This window comes from Leopardus geoffroyi, chromosome D2 (assembly GCF_018350155.1).
Source record: "Leopardus geoffroyi isolate Oge1 chromosome D2, O.geoffroyi_Oge1_pat1.0, whole genome shotgun sequence".
Lineage (NCBI taxonomy): Eukaryota > Metazoa > Chordata > Mammalia > Carnivora > Felidae > Leopardus > Leopardus geoffroyi.
In genome coordinates, this window is record NC_059334.1 from 50,913,562 (window position 1) to 50,932,662 (window position 19,101).

General features: G+C 38.9%; 2 protein-coding genes across 6 annotated transcripts in view; one reads left to right on the forward strand and one right to left on the reverse strand.

Annotated features, from left to right (window-relative positions):
* The window catches only part of PANK1 (pantothenate kinase 1), a 101,040-nt gene extending 87,847 nt beyond the window's left edge, over window positions 1-13,193 (reverse strand). For both annotated transcript variants that reach the window (XM_045438172.1, XM_045438173.1), the window contains exons 1-2: window positions 13,082-13,193; window positions 7,651-7,793 (exon numbers count right to left, since the gene is read on the reverse strand). The gene's annotated coding sequence lies outside the window, so the exon portion shown is untranslated. The remainder of the gene's footprint in view (window positions 1-7,650; window positions 7,794-13,081) is intronic.
* Window positions 13,194-13,375: 182 nt separating this feature from the next.
* KIF20B (kinesin family member 20B) overlaps window positions 13,376-19,101 on the forward strand; it is a 77,899-nt gene continuing 72,173 nt past the window's right edge. The window contains exons 1-3 of one of the 4 annotated variants that reach the window (XM_045438166.1): window positions 13,376-13,474; window positions 15,555-15,647; window positions 17,097-17,244. In XM_045438166.1, coding sequence (XP_045294122.1) covers window positions 17,098-17,244 — 147 coding nt within the window. In that variant the 5' untranslated portion in view covers window positions 13,376-13,474; window positions 15,555-15,647; window position 17,097. Of the gene's footprint in view, window positions 13,558-15,554; window positions 15,648-17,096; window positions 17,245-19,101 lie in introns of all 4 variants that reach the window. The other 3 variants (XM_045438168.1, XM_045438167.1, XM_045438165.1) reach the window with 3 other exon arrangements.

The window sequence follows — 19,101 nt, forward strand, 5'->3', positions numbered from 1 at the left end:
ATGAGTTAAAGCACAGGTCCTGTCATCCCAGAAGAGTTTATACAACCTACTAAATAAATACGAGAGTGTATAAAATCCAATGAGGATTCTCTCCCTTAGGAGTGGAAGAGATCATATTCGTTAGGTGGGGTTACGTCACTCTCCTATTATTTTCCAACACTGGTCTCTCCTGTTAGATTGTAATAATAACTACTATTTAATGGGTGTTTTTGTCTGCCAGGCTGGCACAGAGAGAAGCTGGCATTTAAGAAGCACCAGATTCAGAAAGGTGTGTTGACCTTGCCTAATGTCACAAACTTCAAACTGACAGAGCTTGGAATCCACCCATCTATTTGACTATAACGCCCTACCTATTTTTCTTACTTCAACATACTCTTTCCTTTTTCTTGACCAATCATTCTGCATTCTCACTTCTCCCTTCACTGTAGTTTAATCTCCTACTTTATGGTGCATTGTTCCAAGGAGTAAACATCTCCTGGTTGCCCAACAAAAGAACAATTCAAATGACTGGTTTTGGGGAAGCCTCCTTGAACAATTAATCAAAACACATAGAAACCTACCTGATGCTTCTCTTTCTTCTACGGATTTCTATTAAGAGTTAAGCGTTGCTTTGGAACCAGAGTATTTTGGCCAGTAGTGCTGGGATATTTTGAGTTAAATTAGAATGGACAGGGAAATGACTGTGCCTCTGGCTCTTTTTGGACTCTATCAAAGAATGCTCTTGGGAGCGAGTTCTATGACAGCAAATCAAAGAGCTTAAAAAAAAGCCCACCTTAGCACTTGTCATTAGCTGGAAAGAAAAGCATCACCAAATAGCCTGAACAGTAGTGGTAGCAATGCTGATTATTTCTTAGTATAACAAATGTTTTTTAGAAATACCAATTTTTAAAAGAGACATTGGGTAGCACTCACAGATAAAATTTTTACAAGGTTTCTCTCAGATTAGTTATTTATCAGCCAATAAAGTAGTGAAACCTATTTTATCAAACCGGATCATGAGATATTTATTCTGATTATACTCAATTCCTATTTTATTTCATCCTCTGAATTATTTTTTACCATCTCCCCATAACAACACCTGAATTTGCCAGCTGCTGGACCAGTTAGTTATTAGCTATGTGACAGACATTGGCTATCTGCTCATCAACTGGGTTTCCTCTTCCTGAGTGTGTAGGAAAACCGCATTTCTCATTCTCCCCTGCAGTTAGACTGGGTTCCTTCCAAAGGAATATGAGCAGCAGGAATGTACACGACCTGCAGGCCTAGTTCTAAACCCTTCTGGCACCCTTATTCGAGTAAGCGGTCTCTTTGCCTTCGGATAGGTCCGCAGAAGTCAATACTGCAGATTACCAACTGAGAGGAACCAAGCCAGTATTTTCAAGGCAGTTGCCCAGCACAGTCACCCTACTCACAACGGGGCTATGTATGAAATGAATGAGGAATAAACCAGTTGGAGCTGTTGTTTTACAGCAGCTAGCTTTAATTACCCTAATTAGCATATACCTTTATCTTCTATTAAACACAAAAAAGTTTGGTTGTGATGTCTAATGCAATTAATGACTATCTCTGAGTTTTAAGCATGCTTTGTATTATATTAAAAAATTTAATATCAGAGTTCAAATTATACATCTGTACGTTTCCTAAAGAATATCATACCTATTCCCCTACTCTTGCTTCATCAGTAACTTCTAGTTTTAGCCGGATACTACATTGCCAAAACTGCAGATGAATAAAAAATGTACCACTTTGTTTCAATTAACTAATGTAAAATTAACTATATTAGACCTGTATCATCTTAATATTGATTGCTTTTGGAAATATACAACACAGATTCTATAACTTACTTCTCAGTGTTTTTGATACTATTCCTTAAAACAGACGTTAAGACAGTTATTTAAATTGAAAAATAAAATCAGACTTTTTCTGACAAAATAAATCTTACAATGTTCGTACAAACTGATAAGTCTGACAGTGAGGACTGGCTTTGTCAATTATGTTATATGACATTTTTCCATACATTCAGTAAATGAAACCTTAAAGATTTTGACATAAATATATTTCAAACATATGATGAAAGAAATTTTATAAAAAAATTTGCATTTGCACAGACATTGAAATATTTCCATTTTTACTGAGTATATTGGTTTAAATGAGTGGTGCCGAGTAAAAGAGTAAAAGATGCAATTAATAGTCACTTGTTCATTTTTGATAAAGCCTTTTTGGTGTAGTTTAAGAGTTTGAGACTCTAGGGGCTCACTCGGTTAAGTGTCTGACTTCAACTCAGGTCATGATCTCCCGGTTTGTGAGTTTGAGCTCCGCATCAGGCTCTGTACTGACAGCTCAGAGCCTGGAGCCTGCTTTGGATTCTGTGTCTCCCTCTCTGTCTGCCCCTTCCCCACTCATGCTCTGTCTCTCTAAAAAATAAACATTAAAAAAAAAAAGTTTGAGACTCTAACGTCTATATAATAAAACTCTTTTTTTTTAAGGTTTACATAATTAAAAAATTTTTGATGTTTATTTAGTTTTGAGAAAGAGAGAGAGAGAGCTAATTTACAGCTTTCAACAAAATTAAAATAGGACCTAATTGAACTGTTAGGTGATAAGTCCTTAAAAATAGTCTCAGATAATGAGTCACTCTTGTATTTGGCATGTAATTTGAAAGAAGTTTAAACAATTTGGTGATGTTGTCATAAAGTCTTTCTACTCCTACATTATTTTTGTGTACAAGGCAATTATATGCTTACATATACAAAAATGAAAAACAGCAATAGAAGTGGTACTCTTTTCCATTTTAGATATAATATTCTTCCACGAGCACATGAACTAATGGAAAAATAAATCCCCATTAATCCTTATAAGAGGTATATTTCTGAAAAATTCTACTTAGTTGTTTAGTAACTACCAAAAATATTTAATGTATTTATATTGTTTTAACTACTTGAATAATAATGATGATGATGATGATGATGATAATCATGTTAACTACAGAAGTGTGTTTTTAACTTAGAGGGAATAAAAAAAATAAAATCTGTATAAGAATTTTTGTTTGAGAGACACGATAAGGTATTAATAAAAGCCTTTTGGACACAAACCCTTCATTAGGGTAAATTTATATTAGGGTAAAATTCTGGGAGAAATGGAATAACAGGAATTCTGGAAATAAAAAGGAAACAATGCTAATTTTCTGATTGCGAAAGATGAGCTTATTCATGTATTTAAAAAAAAATGTGTGCTAGTCTTGAAGTTGCTAATATGAGATCATACTATACTAATTATTTATAACTTGGTATTTTTTCTTGCGTATCTATTTTAAAAAATTGGCTATTTGTGCTGTGTATTCATATTCTGGCTCTGCCATTTACTAATGATGAATGCTTGGGTGTGTCACTTAATTTTTCAGAACGTTGTTTTTTCCCCGCCATATAAAATGAAAAATTTGAACCAGATCATTGGGCCCCTTATGTCCCTAATATTCTATACCTCTGTGTCCAAAGGCTCAGAAATATTCCTTAAGATAACTGAAAACAAAAATTATATAAGTATGCATTTTTCTTCTTCCTTCTCATTTTCCTTCTTCCCTCCCTCTCCTTCCTCCCAATATCACTAAGGCCTTGTTGATGTATATCAAAGATTGTATTTTTTAAGGAATTTATTGAAATTGGTCTCATTATTTATCAATTAATTATGGTAATGTAATGGCTTCCCTTAACCAAAAATAGTCATACTATTCATACCATCATTATTTTCCCTAGTAATTGAAATCTGAAAAGCACAATATTTTCTATAATAAAAAGATCATATTGGCATGATCCTACTTTCTCCTTCTGAGGAAACTAGAATCTTGAAATAGCTCGTCAAAATAAAACTTTTTGGCATAGATAAATGCACCAGAAAGCCTATAATTATTGTTGAATATGTATGTGAGGTCCACTAGCACTGCCCTGTGCTATTTTCAAAACAATGCAAGATATGATCTATAAATAGTGCCATCTTGGTTTTAAGTAATTCCATTTTGGCAATAGAATGCTGTGGTTTTTCTTATTTGCTATAAGCAGAAACAAAAGGTCTTGAAATGTTAGTGCTGAGCTTTTCTTTCTTGCCACACACTTCCATGTAGTTAGATCTATCTGCATCGACTTGTAGACAACTGAGATTGTTAGATTAGGGATACAAAGAAAAGGAAACAGTTAATGTCCAATTGACTGACTTCCAAAAAAGGACAGAGTTAAAAAGAGAGCTCATGTGAAGAGATGGTTGCTGGCTGGTGACTGCAGACCACCCCCAACATTTGAGTGAGTATGCCACCCTGTGTAGAGGAGCCTTAAGTCCTGTTGTGATCACCAGCAGGCCTTTGCACTTGGCTTCTTGGATCACCCAAGTGAAGGATGCCCACCTGTGCCCTAAGATTTTGCTAGGCTCCCACTTGAACTGCTGCTCTCTGTGGATTTCACCCTTGCCAATAGGACACACTTTTCAAAACACTGTGAGTTCCTTCACCACCAGAGGATACTGAAGATGAAATAGAAGCAGAAGCCCCAGCTTTGGCACTTGGAAGGGTCTAGACAGTGGGAAACCCATTCCTGGTTAAATGTGTATATATTTTTATTAGCAAATAGTAGGGTCTTAAGACTAATGAAATGGCATATAAGAATGTACACAGCATTAATTCATGTATACATTCAAATAATAAACTTTTATTGAATACCTAATGAAAACTTATAACAGCTCATATTTTGAACCAGGCCCTGTGCCTGAGTACTAGGGATACTGAAAAAAGAAAAAGAAAAAGTAAAAGCTACACCATCATTGTCTTCAGGGACATTATAGGACATTAGAGGTGCATAGAACACCTGCGAGAATTCATTCACTGAACAAGTATTTATTGAGCAGCTACTATTTACCAGGCACTGTTGGAGGTACTAGGGATATAGCGGTGAATAAGATGGATGAGATCCCCGTCTCATAAGCTTACACTGTGGTGGGGAAGACATAGCATCAACAGATAAGGTAATTTCAGTTATTGTAAGTGCTACAAAGAAAGTAAAATAGGCCACTGTGGTAGAAAGTAACTGGTTGGGGGTGGGGTGAAGGGAGCAGCTTCAGGTAGGGTGGGCAAGATAGCCTCACTGGGGAAGGTATGTTTGAGATGAGCGCTGAATAATGAGAAGGAGTTAGTCATGCCAAGACCTTTGGAAAGAACAGATAGAGGGAAAAGTGCAGAAGCTCTCAGACAAGTACTAGTCCAGTGTGTTCTGGAAAGACGGCCAACTGCACCATCTCTGCAGGCTCAGAAGTGGGGAGCCTCGTTCACTAAGGAGGTGATGGGGCCATATAGCCTGACACACAATAAGTGCTTAAGAAAGGAATGCATCTTTCCTCTGACATATGACCTTAAAAAATGTTTATTATAAATTTAAAGAATTTATAATGCCCTCCCTCGCTCCACGACTCCAGTCCTGCTTCCCAGAGGCAGCCACTCTTACAATTTGTTTTTACTTCTTTTGGTAATTACCATACATATCTTTGATGTATATCAAAGATATGTATGCTCCCAATGTTATTTCTTCTTGTAATAATTATAGATATTAACTATTCACTTCCTACAATGACAAACATTTAGCTCAAGAGTCTTATGGTTATTCTTTCTTTCTCTACTGGTTACCTCTGCACCTGTACATAGTAAACTTCTATGTCCCGATCCTTCATCTCTGGACTCCCACACTGTAAGAAAGACTGAGATGTTATAGACCTGACCCTTCCTGTTGCTTCTCTTCCTCCACTTTTCCCTCCATGTCTCTACAACCTCCTATGGCTCACAGAATATAATTCTGCGTCTCTTTAACATATCACACAGGGCCCTTTAGGATCGAGGCCCAGACGAGTTTTTTCACCTCCTATCGTTATTCATGTTAGTGACGCTCACAGTCCTACTGAACTACGTGTTCACAGTTTTTGGAAACTTTTGTGTGCTCGTGTCTTTGTTCTCGTTGCCTCATGTTTTCATTGCCTAAAACGGCTTCCCTCTGCGGTTCACTGCAAATCCCATTCATTCATTTTAGCTTACATGGCACTTGAAGAAATCTTCCCCTGTTGGGGCACCTGGGTGGTTCAGTTGGTTAAGTATCCTACCCTTGATTTTGGCTCAGGTCATGATCTCATGATTCATGGGTTCAAGCCCCGTGCTGTGCTCTGTGCTGATAGCACTGAGTCTGCTTGGAATCCTCTCTCTCCTCCTCCCCTGCTTGTATGCACTGTCTCTGTCTGAACTAAATAAACTTAAAAAAAAAAAAATCTGTTAGAAAAAAAAGAAATCTTCCCTGATAGATGACATTTATTAAATCAAAAAATATTTGAGTGGCTGTTTCATGCAAGGCACGGTCATAGATGTCAGGGCTATAGTGGACCAAGACATATACCCATGAGCTCATATTCTAGTGACTTAAGAAGAAGCAGGCTTAATAAAAATAACTACCATTATGAGACCTATTTTACTAAATAACTCACAGACACTATTTTAATCCTCACAACTTTGAGACTTGAAGAAGTGAAATAGTCTTCCTGAGGTCACTTCCTGTAAATAACAGAGCTTCTATTCAAACTCAAATCTGTCTGACTTCAGAGCTGTTACTCCAAAGCTGTATTCGCTCTGTTCTTACTACTTTTTGTATACTTCTATCATATCGTTTGTCATATTGTTTTGAAACTGTGCATGAGGTTCCCCACATAAACCACAGGGCATAAAAAGTTATTTGTGTGACTATTTTATCAGATGGTACAAAGGTAGTACCACACTAGATGCACAGGAGAGAAATTAATGCATTCACACATTGGGTGTCTTAAGAAATTAAAGATTAAATCTTTCTTGAAATCTCAGACTGATAAGGCCTTGCTTTAGACTGAAGGCTCCTTGAGGGTAGCAACATTTGCTGCATAGCATGTGCTTGACAAATTTTGGTTAAATCTGTCATTCAAACCTCTGTAATCAATACATACTCAGTTTCTGGATTGAAAAACTATGTTAGTCCTATTTTTGGAGGTGGCTTTGCACAGAAGCTAGGCACTCAGTCTTCTTTTAATAGAATTACAGGGGTGTTGATCTAAGCTTTGAGAGGCAGTAGAATACAGTGGTTAACTGCCAGACTACCCAGATTCCAATTCCAACCCCACTGTTTACTGTTTATGTATATTTAAAAAGTGACTATTTCACATACACCAGGCGCTTTTATAAGTACTTTACAAATATTACCTGAATTAAACTTAACACCTTTAAGTTAACTTCTATGATAACTTTACTATTCTTTAATAGCCCCATGCCCCAGTTTTCTCTCCTGTTAAATGGGGATAGTAACAACAACAAAATACCTTACCCAGTTATTGTTAAGATTGAGTATAAAAGTGCTCAGAATACTATCTGGCACATGGCAAGTTAGCTATGATTGGTAGCTCTTACCAGCAGAGGCTGTGACGAGGGAAGGAAATCAGCCTGATGTAACTTAACAATTCCCTCTTATGCTAATGATCACTTCAAGGGGACAGATGGAATTATTTGGACTTGGGACTAAATCTGAAGCATTTCCCAGTTAAGTTGGCTCTGTTTTTACGGGAAAATGCAGTGGCTGGCGCCGAAATGGAAAATACAGGAAAAAATACCTCTGAAATCTTCCAGTTTTCTGTATCAGCTCTGCCACGTCCCAAGTCCACGTTATCATCTCTTGCTGGGATGGCTGCAATAGTCTCCTAACTGGTTCAGTGACTCTTCTTTAGCTGTCTGTTTGCCGCTCCAGGAGATTAACCTTTTCAAAACACAAAGGGAAATCGGATTGGATTGTGCTCATGACGAGAATGGTCTACTTGCTTCTCATGGCTTTTAGAATAAGGACCCAAACCAGTACTTTGTTGACTGCGTCTTGTAGGATCCAGCCTTGGCCTGTTCCCACCAAACTTGCTTCTGGCTATCCCTCCCCAGGGTCTTCAACTCAGCCACATCAGCCTTCATTCACTGTTCAACAAATATTTATTTGATCACCATGGATTTACACTGTCATTGAGGATATATCTGAGACCAGTAGAAACAGTTCTTTGTACTCATAGAGTTTATATTTGAGGAAGCGGGGGAACAACAAAACCCAGACAAATATGCAAATAAAAAAGAGGGCCCACTGAGATAAGGTGGACAGGAAGTCTTCTCTAAGAACACACCATTACAGAGAAATCTAGAGGAAGAGCCCTGAGCCACACAATGATGGGGAGGAGAGAAATCGGATAGAGGGATCAAGCTATGCAAAGGTTCATATATACTAGAGAGAACCTGGTGTGTTTAAGGTGCCCAGAGCAGATTCCCTTACTGCACAAAGAGAAGAAGAGAGTGAGGTTGGCTGGACAGTGATACTTGCAAGGCCTGGTAAAGAATTAGAAATTTTTTCCTTTTTCTTTTAGAAAGTCTCAGAGTTATTTTTAAAAATAGAAATCAGGGCACAATGTACATGATGATACCTTTCACCTCGATCCACCAATCACTAACTTTTTACCACATTTGCTTTTTTGGTCCTATTTTCCCCATTCTCTCTGTTCTTTTGTTCCCTCTCACGATCTATTTTGGTTTTGTTTCATTTTTTGCCAAATCTTTTGAAGGTAAATTGCTGAATACCAAAGCAAGTATCTTCTCCAGTCTTCTACAAAGTCATGAATTACCACATGCAAAAAAATCTCATACTGATTCAGTATCATCTAATATATAGTCCATATTTAAATTTCTCCATTATCCACAAAATGTTTCTTTGTAGTTACTTCTTCCTCTCTTTTTTTTAAATTTTATTTTTTAAAATTTACATCCAAATTAGTTAGCATATAGTGAAACAATGATTTCAGGAGTAGATTCCTTAATGCCCCTTACCCACTTAGCCCATCCCTGCTCCCACAACCCCTCCAGTAACCCTCAGTTTGTTCTCCATATTTATGAATCTCTTCTGTTTTGTGCCCCTCCCTATTTTCATATTATTTTTGTTTCCCTTCCCTTATGTTCATCTGTTTTATCTCTTAAAGTCCTCATATGAGTGAAGTCATATGATTTTTGTCTTTCTCTAATTTCACCTAGCATAATACCCTCCAGTTCCATCCACATAGCTGCAAATGGCAAGATTTCATTCTTTTTGATTGCCGAGTAATACTCCATTGTATGTATATACCACATCTTCTTTATCCATTCATCCATCGATGGACATTTGGGCTCTTTCCATACTTTGGCTATTGTCGATAGTGCTGCTATAAACATGGGAGTGCACGTGTCCCTTCGAAACAGCACACCTATATCCCTTGAATAAATGCCTAGTAGTGTAATTGCTGGGTCGTAGGGTAGTTCTATTTTTAGTTTTTTGAGGAACTTCCAGACTGTTTTCCAGAGTGGCTGCACCAGCTTGCATTCCCATGTAGTTACTTCTTTAAAAAAAATCTGTGACCTGTCAGAAGGGCTAACATTAACAACTCAGGCAACAACAGATGTTGGCGAAGATTCAGAGAAAGAGGATCTCTTTTGCACTGCTGGTGGAAATGCAAACTGGTGCAGCCACTCTGGAAAACAGTATGGAGGTTCCACAAAAAATAAAAATAGAACTACCCTACGACCCAGCAATTGCACTACTCGGCATTTATCCAAGGGATACAGGTGTGCTGTTTCGAAGGGACACATGCACCCCCATGTTTATATCAGTGCAATCGACAATAGCTAAAGTATGGAAAGAGCCCAAACGTCTATCAATGGATGAATGGATAAAGAAGATGTGGCATACACACACACACACACACACACACACACACACACACACACACGCAATGGAGTATTACTCGGCAATCAAAAAAGAATGAAATCTTGCCATTTGCAGCTATGTGGATGGAACTGGAGGGTATTATGTTAAGCGAAACTGGTCAGAGAAAGACAAAAATCATATGACTTCACTCATATGAGGACTTTAAGAGACAAAACAGATGAACATAAGGGAAGGGAAGCAAAAATCATATAAAAACAGGGAGGGGGACAAAACATAAGAGACTCTTAAACATGGAAAACAAACAGAGGGTTGCTGGAGGGGTTGTGGGAGGGGGGGACGGGCTAAATGGGTAAGGGGCATTAAGGAATCTACTCCTGAAATCATTGTTGCACTATATGCTAACTAACTTGGATGCAAATTAAAAAAATAAATTAAATAAAGATAACAAAAAAATCTGTGAACCAATCAAGGTTTATGAAATTCATTTGTAAGTTTTATCTCCTGACTAAAGCACTCTTTTACCTTGTTTTTTTCTTTTTCCCTGACACTGACATTTTTTCCCTGACGCTTTTTGAAGAACCTAGGACTGCTGTCTTATAAAGTGTTCTATATTCTTTTCATTTTGTTTTGTTTCCTCATAATCAGACTTCAACATTTCTGGCACAGGTATCATTAGGTGATAGGTCACTCCATCATTGGTGATGCTAAAGTTTCCTCCTTTGGTTAAGGTATGTCCAATAAATAAACCTCTACATTGTAAAATTCCCCTTTCCCTTCTAATTATGAATTACTCTCTAGGACATTCTTTGAGATAGTGTTAATGTCCTGTTCCCCAACAACCTTTCAGTCAATGATTTTAGCATCTTTTATCCATTGTTTTAGCATGTATTCATAAGGCTTACTCCTATCAATTTTTACATTGGGAGTTGCAAAATGGAGATTTCCCATTTACTGCTTCATTTGTATTCATTAATTGACATTCTTGTGTAAAGAACTTTTCATTTTTATTCCATCTCTCCTTCTGTCTCTCATGGAAAGAATGTTAAAAAAATGAAATCTGTTTCAATCTCTCACCATCATTATTCTTTTTGATGCTCAAATTGTTCCAAGTATGGTCAACAGAGGTTCCTTTAAGCTAGGTCCAGTATCCTTTGAAATGACTCTGTGAACCTCTAAGGACTTCTTTGCTTTCTGACAAGAGTGTTCCAGGTTTGCTTTGTAATTCCTTGCTCCGGATGAGAATCAGCCTTCTCTCCAAGGAGCACTGATTTCGTTTTAGGGATGAGAATGGTATTTAGAAACCACTTCGGCGGCTTGGTGCTAGTATGCTCATTGTTACTGGGGTGTCAGAGTTTCTATGCCTCTAAGCCCTGTCAATGGACCAATTGAGATAAAAAAAAAAAAAAAAAAAAGAAATCACAACTTTATTCTACTAATGCCGATTCAAATCCAACACTCTGGGATTCTTCCTTAGCTTCTATCATTCTGTATTTGTTATCTCCCTTCTCCCACAGTGAGAAACTTGGTTCCAAACAACATGAATATATTCACTCGTTTGCTTTTTCCAATAATGCATGCATAGTAGTTTCAAAACTACTCTACCAATACCCTTTTCAACATCAAACTTACTAAGTGAAGTTACTGATTTCTTTGCAGTTTTTGCTCTTACGCTGTATTCCAGAACTCCTAACCCCAGTTCATGGAGTACTGTACTCAAGTAATTGAATGACCTCTGTATGGTTGTGCTGGCAATTTGATACACAGGTATGTTCAGGTCTTTTTTGTATTAAGTTTTAGGGCTTGCTTTTATTTCCACTGTTTTAAAATTTTTTTTTTTTTTTCAACGTTTATTTTATTTTTGGGACAGAGAGAGACAGAGCATGAACGGGGGAGGGGCAGAGAGAGAGGGAGACACAGAATCGGAAACAGGCTCCAGGCTCTGAGCCATCAGCCCAGAGCCCGACGCGGGGCTCGAACTCACGCACCGCGAGATCGTGACCTGGCTGAAGTCGGACGCTTAACCGACTGCGCCACCCAGGCGCCCCTATTTCCACTGTTTTAGACTTAATGTTTTGAAAGGGCAAAACTATATTTAAAAAAAACAAAAGGTTATTCAGAGAAATTAAACTGCCATCACTAATCCTTGCATAACATTCCCACCCCCCATAGATGACCATTTTCAGCTGATTTTCTTATTTAGTTTTTGAGTTTATCTCTTAAAAAACAAGAAAAAAATGTGTGTGTGTGGTATATAGGTATGTAGACTTTCACTTTTCCTTTCTCACACAAAAGTTAGTGTGTTTTGTATATTCTTTTGCATCTGTTTACTAAAAAATATAAATATGATTTTCTTAAACATTTTTAAAAAATGTTTATTTATTTTTGAGAGGGAGAAAGAGAGACCGTGAGCAGGGGAGGGTCAGAGAGAGACACACACACAGAATCTGAAGCAGGCTCCGGGATCTGAGCGGTCAGCACAGAGCCCCACGCCAGGCTTGAGCTCAGGAGCAGTGAGATCATGACCTGAGCTGAAGTCGAAGTTTCAACCGACTGAGCCACCCAGGCGCCCCTCATTCAGCTGCGTTTAAATCCCAGCTCCCCCATTAATAACCATATGCTTTTTGGCAAATTACTTAACTATATGAAGTCAGCTTCCTCAGAATCTATAAAATGGGGATGATAATGTTATTTACCTCAAAAGGTTGTTCTCAGGATCGGTAAGACGATCCATTTTATATGCTTAGCACCAGCACAAGGTAAACGCTCAATTAACCTTAGCAGTTATATTTTTCTTTAAAATCAAGTACACCAGGGAGAGACGGCCTCAGTAATAAATGCTTGACATGAATATTACAGCACCACACTCGGAAGAAGAGGATCACTTTAAAAGAAGCAGAGGAGGCTGTACTGGCTCTGAACATTTTGGGCAAAGACCTTGCCTATGCATGGAATTTAGACTGTCAAAGCACAGCGCCTCGCAGCGGTAGGTGCTTTATACTCTCAGAATGAGAAAGAAAGAAAAAAAGAAAGGAAGGAAGAAAGAGGAAGAAAGAAAAAGAAAGAAAGAAAGAAAATGCTTATACGAGTCTATTCTGGGTAAAACTCATTTCGTCCACGAGGGCGGCTGGGGATGACACATGGGGTCACGCAGCGAGGGAAGTGGCCCTTCGGGTGCGGGCAGCGCTAGTTCTAAGCGACTCTCGGGACAAGTAGGTCTGCTCCCGCCCGCAGGGACCGGACCGGGCAGAGGCTAGCACCCATTCCTCGGCCCGTCCCTGGGGGAGTCGCGGGGCTAAGTGTGGTGGCAGCGGCCTCACCTCCAGGCCTTCGCTACGTCTCGTCTCCACGACGGTATCCGAGATTGGCGTCCGTGCCAACGGAGGTGGTACCCGCCGCAACCACCAGGCAGCGTCCCATCCCTCGCGGCACGGCGGGCTCTGCGGGAAGCTCCGACCCTCCGCACGCAGACCACCCACCGGCCCCATAGCCCATCACTTGCGGGCGATCAGAGATCCGCCCCAGATTTGAAAGCTCCTTCCGGGACCTAGTGGGAAGCCCACGGCTCGAGCCGCTGCGATCCTAGGCGCCGTTCCGGAAGCCCCGCCCACTCCCAGCGTGCAGTGCGGTGGCTTGGCCGCCATTGTTTGAATTTGAAAAAGAAAATATCGCGGTGTTGCTCGCAGATCTGGCAGGTCTGGCAACTTGTGCAGGTGAAGAGGTGGGCCCAGGTGAGGGTGCGAGGTGGCTGACTGCGCGAATACCAGACTTGAGGCTGGGAAACGGTGCTGGCAGTGTGAGTACCTTCCCAGGGGATCGCGACGCCCCTGAGGTTACTCTCGGGAAACTGGGTTGCAGAGCGATGGGTGCTCTTAGGGCACCGTGGGTACCGCCTGCGCATCGCAGGGTTGAGCCATACTACTTGGGTTGGGGCTTAAATGTCGTCTCCACCGCATATTAGCTGAGTGAGGCAAGGCAACGTATTTTCTCTCTGGGTCTCAGTTTCTCATGTGTTAAAAGAGGTAGTAATAATATTTAACCTCTTCCGGCTCTTGTGAAGATAAAATAATATGTAAAGTTGTTAGAAACGGTGCCAGTATATAGTAGGCACCAAGTGTTTGCAATTAGTGTTTTTTGTTATTGCTGCTGCTGTTGTTGGGGCGCTAGCCTCCATTGCCAGGCCTAGTTTTCTGGATCCCGGAGGTGAGCAGTTTGCTTGGCAGATGATATGACCTCTCTTTTGGGGGGTGGTGGGGGGATGCTCTGTCTGGCTGTAGGTGCGTTTATTTCCACGCTGCTTCCACTACCAGGGGTTTGCCCTTTGGGGCTTTTTAGTACCAAGCGGAAGAGGGTGTGTGTGGCAAATGTGAGGACTACTGTCATCCCCCAGTTTAGAATGTTTCCCCCAACTCGTTCTACTTCCTGCTTCAGTGATTCCTTCTGACACAACTCTAATGTTCCTTGCTGAAGGATTAGTTGACAATCCTAAATTCATGCCTTAAACAATCTTTGCTTAAGGTGATCAGATTCAGATTCACTTTTTTTTTTAATTAAAAAAGATGTTTTAATGTTTGTTTATTTGAGAGAGAGAGAGAGAGAGCTAGCAGGGGAGAGTCAGAGAGAGGGAGAGATTCCCAAGCAGGCTCCCTATTGTCAGCGTGGAGCCCTACAGGTGGGGCTGGATCCCACTAACCCTGAGATATGACCCAAGCTGAAACCAAGAGTCCGATGCTCAGACTGAGACAGCCAGGCACCCAAGGTTTACTTTTGCTTTTAAAACGAAGTAGCATGTTTACCCAGAAGCCCGGTAACAGTCTATGTATTTTATTAGATGTCCACGACCCAGGACTTCAAGTTGCAAGATCCTATAAAGGATTCCTCTATTAGGAGGAGGGTTCTTTTGAAACTGTATTTTGTGGATGGCATTCAGAAACCTCATTCAGTAGTGTATTTGTTATTTTTCACAAGTGTTCAGCCATGGAATCTCACTGGAGAGAAGATAAAAAGATTCACATTCTCAGTGGTGGGAACAGCCTTTGAAACAGGTCTTGAACCCTGCTGTTGCTAAACATAATATCACTAAAAAAGTAGTACCAATTTTTTTTGATATAGAGGATTTTATTATTCTAATTTAAGTCATTAGGGAATTTTTATTCTCATACATCTCTGAATATGTTGTATAAACATAATATCACTAAAAAAGTAGTACCAATTTTTTTTGATATAGAGGATTTTATTATTCTAATTTAAGTCATTAGGGAATTTTTATCCTCATACATCTCTGAATATGTTGTAGGGGATACAGAGTAGTTCTTCTTGCCCTCAAGAGATTTCTAGTCTAGTTAGGAAGAAGTTAACTTCTCACACTTAAATACAAGTTAACCAGAAGTTCAGGTTGTGACAGTATATGTCAACAATTTTATAAATGTTAAGAGGTAGTTCATTGAAACTGAACTATGAACAAGTACAAACTACTATAACCTTGCTTTTTAAAAGAGGTATAAATATTCTTTTTGATTCAGTAATTTAATAGAAGGCTTATCATTTTTTTTTAATAATTGAAGGCAAAGAATGAAATTTATCTTCCAATTTCCTGGGTATTTCTGTAAAATCTGACTTATGCAATGTCAAGCCAGTGCTTTAATGTTTTTGCAAACTTCTCTATGTTCTAGATCAGTGGTTATTTCCACTCTATCGGATACCCTTTTTCTTAATTTTCACCCATACACTGGGTGTTTGAGATATTCTATCAAACTGCATTTTAAGTAATTATTTCATTTTTATTTATCACAGTATTTATCACTGACAATACAATAAAGACAAAAGCAACCAAGATACTAAAGTGTATGGTTGGTTGATCCTGCAGTTTCCTGGGCTTTGTTGAAGGTAAATAATTTCCTTTGTCTTTTTGAGATTTAGGAAAAACAGAAAAACAAAAACAACTCTGTTGTATTGAGTTTGTGGGTTTCAGGGCTGATCTAGGAAAAAGATATGACCACAGTATGTCAGTATCACACAGGAACTTTATTGGGATAGCACTTTGACAGGATTACATGGGAGAGAGGTCCACCCCAGCATGAAATCTTTCAGAAGCTAGAGTGAAGGACTACCACATAGAAGGGGGAAAAGGTAAAGGAACCTAGGGGGTTGGGAGGGGACGGAGAGGAGAATTAGACTTGGGGGTTTATGGTCTTAAGTGGTGTTGTTACTCAGAAGCACAGTGGGGAGTACCTGAGTCAGCCAGCTCCTAGGGGCATCAGTGGCTTGGGTTTTTATAGTCCTGAATTTGTCTCTGCAAGCAGAAGTTGGGTGCAGTTTTGTGGGATGTGCAAACTAGTTATGCTCTGGTTGACTTGAAAAAAAGAAAAAAGATTATTTGGGCTATATTAAAAGCAAATTGATGTGTAAAAATTTTAATTTGGCACCTAATAGGTTTTTGAACTAACATTCCTGGCGTTCTGTGAAGAAGTAAACAACACAGGGCCAATATACAGGGGCCATCTTTGGCTTATTTATATAATATGTATGGATGCCCATTACTCTTTTCTTGAGCCAGGAACCCTAGTTTGGGAATCACTGTTCTTTTATTTCATAATACTGTCAAAGAACATCAAGGAGCTCTCTTTCTTCCTGCTATTATGCACCTAGTAGATTGTCAATAATTATTTGAATGTTAAATTTTTTTTAGTTAAAGTTACCTGTAAGTTTATGTTTAAGTTTAGTGCCTTGATGTTTAGTTGTAATACTTTGATACATTATTCCATATTCACCTTAATTTTTAGCACCTACAATGTGTCAGGTACTGTTTTGAATGTGGTCACATACATTATTTCACTTTTCACTTGCATTATTTGGAAGAATTCAGTTGAAAGAATTCAATTGTCCAGATAACTGAATTTAACTCGTAAATGCTAAAGCATTACGAAGGCTTATAACTAACATTTTCAGAAGACATTAAATAACTAAAGTAACACAAGATTATTATTTACTCTATAATTATTTGATTTCGGAGAGGATTTCAGGCAGAGATTGAATGTTTTATATCGTCTTACTTAATGGACTACCTTTACTCATGAAATCTCTGGCTGAATTGACCTATAAGTTGGATCATATGAATAGTAGTGGCAGGCTCTGTTCAATATTACTTGATTCGGAATCTATAATTTTGATCATTTGTCTTTTCTGTGGGTCATCATCGTGTTATAGATGTAATGTTCCCCTCTCTAGAAATCTAGTTATGGGGGTTATTAGTGGGCTGGACTCAGACATTTTAAACTATGAGTGGCTTACATGCTAATTTATTAAAATTATCTAAAATTACTGTTATTCTTGCAGAATGGAATCTAATTTAAATCAAGATGGAGTGCCTAGACCATCCTATGTTTTTAGTGCTGACCCAATTGCAAGACCGTCGGAAATAAATTTTGATGGCGTTAAGCTTGATCTCTCTCATGAATTTTCCTTAGTTGCTTCAAATACTGAGGTAAGTACAAGGAAAGCATTATGCTGACTGAGTGGAAGTGTGTGTGGTGTGCACACACTTGCAGACAGGTATGACCAGAGCTTTCCAGACTTTGTGGGTTTAAGGCAACCTTCTATCTCGGTAATTTTTTCATGGTGCCCTAAATACATACCAGTTCTTCCAAGTAGTAGGTCCGAGCAGCTTAATATATAACTATACCTTAACCTAGAGCCATTTGAAAATATTAACGTAAATGAAAAAAAAATTGTCTTTCTTTAATTTCCACAGTTATTTGCTGTAAGGATATGTATATCTTTTGTGCACATCATAGCTTCTCAGGCTTTGGAATCAGATTAGATATTGCCAACCTTATTTCCTGTTCTTCAGTGTTTTGGGGTAGTACTTGTTTTTTATCATAGCAACCACTGAAGAATCCAGCTTCACCAAGATATGACATCAAAAGAAATGGTATGATCTAAGGTGGCAACTGTGAACTATTTTGAACTAATAGTTCACGGTGTTCAACATGTTAAGTACTGCCATGATTTCCTCAAAAATATAAGGCATTCCACTATGCCCCTAGGAATTGCATGCCTTACTTAAAGTAAACTAACTCAGTAGCGTTTAAAAAGTAAAAATCCTTCCTTCTACCACCGTACCTACTACCACTGTTTGTTTTGTGTCTTTGTAAACTTTATTTATTTTTTAAAAAAGTTTTATTTATTTGAGAGAGAATGAGCGAGCGAGTAAGTGAGCACGACTGGGGGAGGGGCAGAGAGAGAGGGAGAGAGATAATCATAAGCAGGCTGCACGCTGTCAGCACAGAGCTGCTGGGCTTGATTTCATGAATCATGAGATCATGACCTGAACTGAAATCAAGTGTCCGATGCTTAACCTACTGAGCCACCCAGGCGCCCCACCCTGCCTTGAGTACTGTAGCTTTATAGAATGTCTTGAAGTCGGATGGTGGCAGTCCACCAACTTTGTTCTTGTCTTTAATTTATATTGGCTTTTCTGGGTAGTCTAAATTTAGTTTTAGCCATTCTAATAGATGTATATTGGTATCAAGTTGGTATTTGCATTTAATAACTAAATGTGTTGAATATGATTCCATGTGCTTATTTGTCATTAGTGTATTTTTGGTAAAGTGTCAGTTTAAATCTTTCCCCATTTAAAAAAATTGGATTGTTTGTTTTTATATTATTATTTAATTTTAAGTGTTCTTTATATTTTTCAGATATATGCTTTATAAATATTTTTTCCTAGTCTGTGTGTTGCCTATCCTCTGTTGACAGTATTTTTTGAACAACAGAAGTTTTTTGTTTTTATTTTAATGTTTGTTTGTTTTTTAAATTTATTTTTGAGACAGAGAGAGACAGAGCATGAGCAGGGAAGGGGCAGACAGAAAGGGAGACACAGAATCTGAAGCAGGCTCCAGGCTCTGAGTTGTCAGCACAGAGCCTGTCGCCGGGCTCGAACTCACGGCCTGTGAGATCATGACCTGAGCTGAAGTCGGATGCTCAATTGACTGAGCCACCCAGGCGTCCCTGTTTTTTGTTTTTTAAAAAAAGAGTTAGCTAACTCTTGGCTTTGGGAGTAGATTCCCGTGATTCATAACATACATGCAACACCCAGTGCTCATCCCACCCAGCAAGTGCCCTCCTCAATGCCCATCACCCATTTTCCCCACCCCCATCAACCCTCAGTTTACTCCCTGTATTTAAAGAGTCTCCTATGGTTTGCCTCCCTCTCTGTAGTTATATATTTTTTTCTTTCCCTTCCCCCCTAATGTTCTGTTAAGTTTCTTAACTTCCACGTATGAGTGAAATTGTCTTTCTCTGACTGACCTATTTCACTTACGTACCCTCCAGTTCCATC